Source organism: Sinocyclocheilus rhinocerous, unplaced genomic scaffold, assembly GCF_001515625.1.
Source record: "Sinocyclocheilus rhinocerous isolate Xijiao unplaced genomic scaffold, SAMN03320098_v1.1 scaffold21, whole genome shotgun sequence".
In the NCBI taxonomy this organism is placed as follows: domain Eukaryota; kingdom Metazoa; phylum Chordata; class Actinopteri; order Cypriniformes; family Cyprinidae; genus Sinocyclocheilus; species Sinocyclocheilus rhinocerous.
Window position 1 is genome coordinate 1,416,004 of NW_015641422.1, and position 10,754 is coordinate 1,426,757.

At 36.1% G+C, this 10,754-nt stretch overlaps 1 protein-coding gene across 1 annotated transcript in view; it reads left to right on the forward strand.

The window, feature by feature from the left end:
* LOC107754797 (NOP2/Sun RNA methyltransferase 2) overlaps positions 1-10,754 on the forward strand; it is a 28,562-nt gene that overhangs the window by 12,326 nt on the left and 5,482 nt on the right. Inside the window, exons 11-17 of the mRNA XM_016571383.1 lie at positions 1,302-1,432; positions 1,684-1,780; positions 3,066-3,274; positions 4,497-4,589; positions 5,063-5,198; positions 6,198-6,284; positions 7,989-8,053. Coding sequence (XP_016426869.1) covers positions 1,302-1,432; positions 1,684-1,780; positions 3,066-3,274; positions 4,497-4,589; positions 5,063-5,198; positions 6,198-6,284; positions 7,989-8,053 — 818 coding nt within the window. The remainder of the gene's footprint in view (positions 1-1,301; positions 1,433-1,683; positions 1,781-3,065; positions 3,275-4,496; positions 4,590-5,062; positions 5,199-6,197; positions 6,285-7,988; positions 8,054-10,754) is intronic.

Genomic DNA, 10,754 nt, shown 5'->3' on the forward strand with positions numbered 1-10,754 from the left:
GTGCTCTTCGCCCAAACAAATAATGCATAGATCGTGTGTGTCATCAGATGTTTAAACAACGTCAACACGGATGCACACATTCTTAAACGCTTTGCTAGTTCTCGCCATAATGAGATGAATAGAGATTGCTCTTACCACAGAAATGCATGCTTCAAACAAAACAGTCAATGAAGACGAAGAAGAGAATGATGTGTGCTCCCGGCGCCTATTTATACTATAGTCGCACCGGTAGTGACGTCATGGCTGTCGCCGGCCAACGAGTTGGTGTTTTTTCAATGTATGCTTCAGACACGGGTCATGACGAGGCGTTCCCCATGGCGACCCCTAGAGGACGCAGTTCGAAGTTCCCATGAAAGGGAACCCTGGAATGTTTTCCTCAAAAACCTTAATTTCTTTTCGACTGAAGAAAGAAAGACATGAACATCTTGGATGACATGGGGGAGAGAAATTTTAATTCAGAAGTGAACTAATCCTTTAAGGGGTGGTAATATTATAATAAGATCCCCTTTCTACGTCACGGGGGGAGCAAAATCTGAGCGGCTCGTTTTTTTCACAAGCTTGCAGAGAAAGGCTTACTAAAACAAAGTTACTAGGTTGTTCTTTTTCACGTTTTCTGTAGATGCACTAGGGACCCGATTATAGCACTTAAACGGGTGGAAAAAGTATGATTTTCATGATTTCACCTTTAAATGTAGCTACAAAATGAGTCTAGTTCCAAAATTAACTTTTTGCCACACATGCCGATGGTGAGTGAGTTGATAATTAACCGGCCATAAATATTTGCTGCTCAAGAAAAATTTCTTCTTATTATTAATGTTGAAAACAGTTGTGCTGCTTCCTGTTTTTGTGGAAACGCTTATTTGAAATGGTTATATTTTGTAACATTTTAAATGTCTTTACCTATGATCCGCACTCACAAAATAGTTCTCTATTTAGCGTTTTTTACATTAATCACCAATAGGACAAAACGCAAACGTTTCAGCTCAATGCTGCCTTTAGTGTGTGCTCTGCTTCTTCAACACACTGAAGAAGGCCTTGAGCCGAAACGTTTGTGTTTTATCCTATTGGCGATTAATATAAAATAAACGCTAAAGAGAAGACTATTTTGTGAGTGCGGATCATGGTCTTATATACTAATTTAATAGATTGATGCACAAAAATAAACGATTAAGTGACGGCAAGAGCACGTTGCAAACAGCTTTGTGGAAATGTCTTTTCTGTCACTTTTAATCAGTTTAATGCATCCTCGCTGAATAAAAATTATTTCTTTACAAAAAAAAGGTCTCTGTGCTCTTTTAAAGGTAATGACCAAAGAGGGTCAGTGGTTCTCTGACTGGTCAGAGGTGCCAACAAGTCGACACACTCAGATCAGACCCACCATGTTTCCACCAACAGACCCAGAAAAGCTGGCCAATATGAAGCTGGAGAGATGGTGAGTTTGTTTTGATCATGTATATCTGTCTGTAACAGAAACTAACAGCTTTTAATCAAACAAACAAACAAAAAACTAACGGCTTCAAACTGTCTCACATGCTTGTGTTGTTCCAGAACTCTCCTCTAGATGGTAGTATACAACCACAGTAAAAGTGAAGCAATACTAACCTGTAAACTGTCACTGTGTGTGATCCTAATTTACTCTGATTTATCTCTAGTCATTATGGTACATTTGGCTTGTGTTTTCAGTATGAGAATATTGCCCCATCACCAGAACACCGGTGGGTTTTTTGTGGCTGTGTTGGTGAAGAAGGCGCCCATGCCATGGAACCGCCGTTACCCAAAGGTATTAGAAACATAAAATATATGCAAACAGAGCATTGAAGTTGTATGAGAGTACATTTATGGTATCTTTTTGTCGTTTTCTTGGATGAATCCACCCTCTTTGCTAGCGTGTGTACCTATAGCTGTTTCCATCCAAAGTTAAGAAACTTGGAATATTGTATAAAACATTTGCGAATAAAGCACCGTTTCCATCCAGTGAGTTGAAGAGAACAAAATCGTCCCTTCCTGATTAACTTGGGCTAAATATCACGAAGAAAACATTAATTTGCTGCTGTAGGAGAAGGCACTGTATATAATAATTTTTGTATACAATAAACTACGAGCTTCGTAGCGCGCAGATGAAATGTGGTCATGCTATCTTATTTTCGGAGCCTGCTGTTTGGGAACGCAGTTTTGGGAGTTAATTATAACGAAGCACTTTGACGAGACTTTGCTTAAGCATTTTAGAATGACAAAACTAGCATTTCAGATGCTGTGCACTGAGATCGGTCCGTTGGTTCATCCAGTTATGCTGTCCCATCGCAAAGTCGCATGTCTTTTTTTGATGCGCATTAAGGAATTTATTCTGTCAAAGTGTTTCCATTAGTGCTGTCAAATGATTAATCGCGATTAATCGCATCCAAAATAAAAGTTTTTGTTTACATAATATATTTGTGTACTGTTTATTTATTATGTATATATAAATACACACACATTCAGTATATATTTTGAAAATATTTACATTTATATATGTATAGTATTATATTTTATATTATTAAATAAATATATTTAATATTTATATTGTAGCGAATCAGCTCACGGGGAAATATGAATAATTAATCATTAAAGAAGAGAAATAAAAGTATGAAACTACGGTACCATTTGATATTCAGCAGATTTACAGCCTGAAGGAAACATCTTTGTTAATCTAATGAATAACTGATTTGTTAAATCAAATGAAAAATTGTGTGTTTGATTGGTCCAGACGCTACAATATATATACATAATAAATAAACACAGTACACATAAATATATTATGTATACAAAAACATTTATTTTGGATGCGATTAATCAACTGACAGCACTAGTTTCCATCATAGTTTATGCGCATGTTTTCTTACCGGATAAGAAATGTATCCTACTTAGTTGAGCACACAAGTTTTTTAATGCACATTTTTAGAATTGATGCGCATCTTGGTGTTTCCATCAAGCGTTTCCTTTTTTTTTTAAATTCAATATCCTAAAATGCGCATAAAAATAGGTGGATGGAAGCATAGCTATTGTCTCTGTCCTCTTTTTGTCTGTAGCTTCGTAATAAGGAGGTGAACTCCTCCAGTGAGGCGGCTCCTGCAGAGGAGCTGCAGATGGGGGGGTCTCCCGCTGTCGTCCCACCAGCAGACGGTTCATCCGCTGGCGCCCCTATGGAAGCAGTGGAGGGCGAGACTCCTGCAGAGGGAAACCCGTCTGTCCCAGATACCCCTGACCCTTCAGAGGTCAAGAAAGATAATGTCTGTGGGTGAGTATCTTCAGCCAGGTGTGTGTGTGGGTGCAGCAGTCACCCTGTTGTTCTCTCTGCTGGTCGTTCGTTCATTCTTTGGTTCTCTCTGTGCTGTGGATTTTGGGACGCACCAAAGAAGACATTTTGGCTGATGATGATAAATGAATGATAAAGTCTATGAGTCATAAGTGGTTTAATAACCAGTATTATAAATCAGTAGATCTATTTTTGTTATATCTTTATTTTAAACATTTAATTAACAAGATCTTGGTAAAGTAATATTAAATATTAAAATAAATCGATACAATGGCAAGAAAATCAGTAGCATTTTTAGGGTGTCCATGATCAAGGTAGGATGGTCATGTCCATAGTTCCCAGATGAGAAAGTTTGCTCAAGACATTTCAAACACAGCCCTGTTAACATCATCTTGTTAATGTATAATAATAATAACTAATGATAATCAACGTGTCTGTTACATAACATTACAATAACAATAGTTAATATTCTAGCAACAACATAAATAACAAACAGATCTAAATATTATTATTATTATTATTATTATTATTATTATTAGAACGGTTTAAAACAATCATTAAAGCTGTTAATATTAATAGCAACCATTTTAATAATAAAATAACTATATTTTATAAACATAACTATATTATTACAATAGTAATAAAACTTTGGAATAATGCCCAAAACAAAAAGGAATTTTGTAATGGTTTAATGGAAACTATAAGAATTTCTGTGATGGTTTCTATTGTTTTTTTCAGCAGGGTAATGATACCCATACTGTGCTGCACATTATTGACAATATTGAGCTGAAGCTTGACTTTGCAAATTTAAAATCGCAAATCAAATCGCAATCGCAATATCTATAAAAAAATAAATCGCTATTTGATATTTTCCCCCAAATCGCACAGTCCTAAAACAAACATGTCGTTGCATTGAGTCTTGATGTGTTTTAATTGTTGAACAGACATTATACTTGTATAATTATTTGATGACAGTTTGAACCATTTATTGTTGCGTAATCTGTTGTTTCACATAATAGAAATGCAGCAACTGTGCAGTATTCTTTAAGAATTCAGTAAGAAAGAATTCCATTTCAAACTCATTCGCTTTCAGGCGATACTTGTGGTGTTGATTTCAGTGCCCCCTGATGGACGGTATGTGTTACTGCAGTTTTTCTTCAGTTACTGTGCTCCACATTGACATGAAGTGCTCTGTCTGTTATAGCCCCCCTCCTCCAAAGAAGATGAAACTCTTTGGCTTCAAAGAGGATCCTTTTGTGTTTCTGACAGAGGATGACCCCATCTTCCCTCCCATCCAGTGAGTGCCTCTCCTCTCCATTTACAAAGCCTCGCTGCTCAATACAAATATTGTTTTTACAAACGCTCTCATATCTTGCTTTTTTTTTTTTTTTTTTTTAAGCAGTATTTTTCTGATCCCAGTGTGTGTTTGTCATGTCTGAATATATATGCTCTGAGTGGGCCGGGGCCTTTGTGTGTGTTTTATCTGTTATTACACTATACATCCTATGTGACCAATCAGAAGAATGGATGATATGATCATTATCGTTCAGTCACGGTGACTCCATCTTTTGTTTGTGATGAATGTTATTTATTTTCTCACACAGATGCACAGTGCCACAGCGCTGGCAACCCGCCATTTTGACTTGTTGGAGACAACGCCTCTGCTCCATATGTCGCAGCGTGTTCAGAGCTGTGCGCATATGTGCGTTTTTTTTCCTTCTGTCTAACCATCATTTATTTTATGCTGTGATATTTCTTTGTCTGCTGCAGAGCTTTCTACAACCTGTCTCCAGATTTCCCCAAGCTGAACGTATTGACTCGCACCCATGAAGGAAAGAAGAGGCACCTGTACATGGTGTCCAAAGAGCTCCGAAATGTTCTGCTCAACAACAGCGAGAGAATGAAGGCAAGAGCACACACACACACACACTCTGATGGCCCTTCATCAGTGCTAGCAGTGATTGAAGATGGCGTACAGGCAGATGGGGACAGCAGCCTCACTATGATCTCATCTCTATCTGTGCTCTAGTGCCTTCACATTCATCAAGTATGAAACAACCATCTGCTGCTAATGTAAACAGACATCACTGCAGTTACGTTACAACAAGGAAACGCACTGTAAACACTTACACACCCCATCCTTTGTTGTATTATTTGTGTTCTGAGCAATTCACATGCTGTAATGATATTTGGGTAGTAATGCAGAACTATTTTAACTGAATAGTACTTAATAATTTTAAGTAATTACAATACGTTATAATTTATTATAATTATTATTTTTATTTTATATATATATACATATATATGTATGTATGTACCCTAGAGGTACCGTATTTTTGGATGTGAATTATATATATATATATATGTATGTGTATATACATCACTTACCCCAATGTCGTTCCAAACCCGTAAAAGCTTTGTTCGTCTTCGGGAACACAATTTAAGATATTTTGGATGAAAACCGGGAGGCTTGTGACTGTCCCATTGACTGCCAAGTAAATTACACTGTCAAGGTCCAGAAAAGTATGAAAGACATCGTCAGAATAGTCCATCTGCCATCAGTGGTTCAACCGTAATGTTATGAAGCGACGAGAATACTTTTTGTACGCGAAGAAAACAAAAATAACAACTTTATTCAATAATTCGTCGTCTCTGTGTCTCTCCGCATCACCGTAGCGTCATTTTGAAGAATATCGGCTGAACGGAAGCAGTGTATGCTCTTCTGTGTCAGCCGTGCCACACGGATGCGCTGTTTTCGTTCAAATCAAAGCGTAAATGCACGTAGAAAACGTAGCCTTGTGTGTTACTGTAAGGTTTTACCAAATTAAAAAATATATAATAATCAAGCAGCAAAGCACTGTTGTAGATGGAGTTCTTCATGCCCAGTTTCTCTGTCTTTCTGCAGGTTATAAACACGGGCGTGAAGGTCTGGTCCAGAAATACTGATGGAGAACAGTTTGGTTGTGCTTTCAGACTGGCTCAGGAGGTGGGTGTATGTAAAAAAAACACATAGTTTGATGTAAATAATTTTTTATGAATCACTTGTGTATCTGCATGCATCCAAAATGGATGAATCCTAAATGAATACTGGACACTCTAGAATAAAGATAGTGTTGTGTAGACGTGTTTTCATTATTTAAAAATCATATTAAAAGAGATTTTTCAAGTTGAAAAGCAGCAGTCTAATCCCAAAGATATCTCTGCAAGATATAATGGTTTTCACATGCAATTTTAACCAGAAAGTAGGGCTGGACAATAATTAAATATCAATATGTATCGCGATATGATTTTTTTCAATAACAGTGATATGATTTTTAAACACATTTCCGATATTTCGATATACATTACCAGTTTCCCATACATTGATTTATTTGTGCCGTTTGACTTCGTTGAATAAACATGAGCACTGCACGTTTCAAAATCATAACACGGCGCGGGTGTTTTATATGAATGTATCTCTGAAGGGAACCGACTGTCTTCAGAAAAGTTTCGATGACATTTTCATTTGATCTGATAAAGTAGCATTCATGAGCAGAGCTGCTTTGATTACAGCCCAGGAACATACTCTGAGTTGAATTAACTTACTCCCGGACGCGTTTTTGGAACCACATACCTCGAGTAAGCAAGGTTTGGGGTTAATCAACCGAAAGTTCCGGGTTTAGTTGACGGTAAGTTAACCGTGCTTTCTGGAATACACCCCTGCTAATGCCACTTGTATTTTTAGCCCATGAACTCTTTGAAGTCTTCGCCATGTTAAAATGTATAGGTTGATTTTTGCAGTTTTGAATGGTAAAAAGTTGAGTGAACCTTAAAGAAATCACTATGCATGCAAGCACATTAGATTTAATTTTTGATGTGTAACAATTTATAAAACATTAAATATATAAATCATTATAGAAAATATAAAAATTCAAAAATCATGGAAAAGGTTGTTGCCAGTTAACTGCAGTCATTTCTAGCTCTCAACAGTCAGTTTGATATATTTCAGTCAGGTTTTCGCTTGCATCACAGTACTGAAATGCTTTAGTATTTCAGGGTTATTAATGACCTCTTACTTTATTGACTCGGGCAATCTTTCCATACTCTTATTACTTGATCTCAGCTCAGCTTTTGATACTGTCTGTCATAAGTTATTACTCCTATGCCTTTCAGAGATTGGCATCTCAGGAGCTGCGCTATCCTGGTTTTCCTCCTATCTGACAGACAGACAATACTACATCACCATGCATAACTATATATCACCCACTGTCTTACTCGAACAGGGTGTTCCACAGGGCTCAGTTCTCAGCCCATTATTATTTATTATTTACATCATGACCCTCGGATAAATTATTCGCCACCATGGTTTTCAGTGCCACTGCTATGTCGACTATATATACTGCATATTTTACATTTAAATTTAATGTAATTAATTGTATATATTTTATCCGCAAAAATTTTATAAAGTTTCTATATATTCTGTTTGTGTGTGTTTGTGTTTAGATATTAGTCATTTATTAATTTGGTGTTATAGTAGTTGCTGTGGCACTTGTCAGTGTGGTCAAACTGCCTGTGTCATTGTGACAAATTCCCATGTTTAGACCAGAACCTTTGGCTTTTATTCTCTTTCATGAAGCTCAGCATCACAGTACAGCCAACAAATGCGTGATTTTTTTTTTTTACATCACTGATGTATTCAAAATCTTGATCTAAAAAGCATATGTTGTTCTCTCTTTCTCCAGAAATGGGCAGCATTGTTTTACGATACCTACCAGATCCACAGTAAGTGCTCATGTTCTTAATCTATATTATTTCCACACGTTTATTGAACAATGAGTAAAGAACCTCATGGACTTGATCTGCTCGAGTCTCCAGTTTATGCCTCGTTCTTCAATTTTTCTGTACCAAAGCCTAGTGAGCTGCCTTGTTGTCTATTACCTATGTAGGGTACTTTTTTCTAAGACAAAATGGAATCCATAATTGATTCCAGTAGTTTGATGTTAGCATGTTGCTAAGCTAACAGGGCACCATTATGGAAAAATTCTAAAATTAACTTTTTTAAATACGTTGTGCACAGATATTGAGTAAATCAACATAGAATCACAATTCATTCTGGAATTTCTTTATATGTGAAGGCTAAATGCAGTTCTGCCTTGGATTTGAACCAAAATCTGATTTTAGTAGGCAGCATTGTTTTCGGTTTTCTGTATTTTTGGAGCATCCTCTTCATCAGGAAAAATCTTAACGTGTGCTCTAGGTAGACGTCTGGCAATGTATTTGAGCGGCGCTTGTGCTGGGACTCCTGTGGCGGTGGCTGGGAGGTGTGCAGTGTTGTACGTACACAGAGGGCTCTGTGATGGCACTCCTACCATTCATCAGCCAGTCTCGAGACAAATGAATGGAGATTGAGCGTTTTGTAGCCATTACGCCCCTTGTATGATAATTAAAGGTCTTGAACTGATGCACCCGGCTTCCTCTTCACAGATAAATAGCTCTTCATTGTCTCTCTCAGCAGAAAGCTCATTGTTTGGCCCACCAGACAGTCATGTTTCACGTTGATGGCCCTTACTGTGTAGAAAACTAGTCAATCCAGCTGGAAACTGTGTCCTTTTATCTCTCTCCCTCTCTTTCTGTCACACACACAAACACACCCACCATTTTAATCAGTAAACTCTGGTTTTATGCCCATGTGTGGCTGTGCTTATACCAGATGTTTCTTCAACAATATGGAGTTTCTTTTGTTTTCATTGAGCTTTAGCACACAATACAAGTTCATCACTCTTTTATGTTTTAAATGTGAGCAACAAGCACATCATAGTCAACTGACAGCACATGCACACATGAGACGCCCAGTCCTCGCAGCAGCAGCTGATTTCACATTTGAACTCTAGCTGACCAGATGTATGGTGTGTGGGTTAAAACAAGGAAAATTAACCTGGGCTTAGTGTTAATACACAAATTCCTATTCATGCATTTATTTATTTTGATATTTTTGTAGATTGGTTTGTTTGATTTGATATTTTAAATATTTACATATTTATTTTTGATATTCAGATGTTGATTTTGATTAATTTCATATTTTAGATTATTTATTTGTTATTTTTATATTTAGATGTTAATTTAAGTTGATATTTTAGACATTTGTTTTGATTATTTTTTTTTGATAATTTTTTTTAAAATTAATTAATTTGGATATGTTTATTAATTTGATTTAAGCATGTAAGCTTCTATTCTAGACACTGTATACAATGTATTTATTTAAATTGAAGAAATGTACAACATTCTGTGCACTGTATGTTAGACAGAAATATTCTCAAATGTCCTCATGAAGGTTAACTAACCCTTTGCAAAAATATTTAATATTTACTACTATTTATAGCAAGGAATATATATGGAAGGTATGTTGTTTCAACCCTGCAAAAACAGTTAATTTAAGTTGATATTTTAGACATTTGTTTTGATAATTATTTTTTTTTAATAATTTTTTTTTTTAATTAATTTATTTGGATATGTTTATTAATTTGATTTAAGCATGTAAGCTTCTATTCTAGACACTGTATACAATGTATTTATTTAAATTGAAGAAATGTACAACATTCTGTGCACTGTATGTTAGACAGAAATATTCTCAAATGTCCTCATGAAGGTTAACTGACCCTTTGCAAAAATATTTAATATTTACTACTATTTATAGCAAGGAATATATATGGAAGGTATGTTGTTTCAACCCTGCAAAAACACCAATACACAATTCAAGTTCAAGTCCATCAAAGTTAATCTGCTACACTGCTAGTTAATCTGCAAATCCGCCATTTTGTTCAACAAGCAAACCAGGCATTTGTTTGTTGATTTGCCGTTATGATTGGTCAGATTGCCTGTCAGTCAAACTCACGGCAAACGGTGGACTTCACTGAAAATTAATTCAAGGGGGCAAATATTTAAATTAAAAAAAAAACGGACTCTGACACACTAGCTATGTTTCCATCCAAAGCTGTGAAGCAGTGTTAATTTTGACAGCAAATTGATTTAGTTTGTCGTAGTCTTTTGACTAAAATGCCATTTAGTTTGTCATATTTTAGTCATCTGAATTGTTTTTAGTTTTAGTCGACTAAATATCATAAGATTTTAGTTGACTAAATCTACAGTAAATTTAGTCGGCTAAAATCTAATGGGTTTAGTTACGGTGTAATGCGTTTATTAAAGGGGTCATATGATGCAATTTCATTTTTTCCTTTCTCTTTGGAGTGTTACAAGCTCTTGGTGCATAAAGAAGATCTGTAAAGTTGCAAAGACTAAAGTCTCAAATCCAAAGAGATATTCTTTATAAAAGTTAAGAGTCAGCCACACCCCCCTAAAACGGCTCGTTCGAACACGCCCCCACATATCTACCTCACTATGTGGGAAGATTTGCATAACACCGCCCAAATGTTCACGCAAAGAAAGAAAGCGTAACTTTTATCCTCGCTGTAGTATTGTTGTTGCC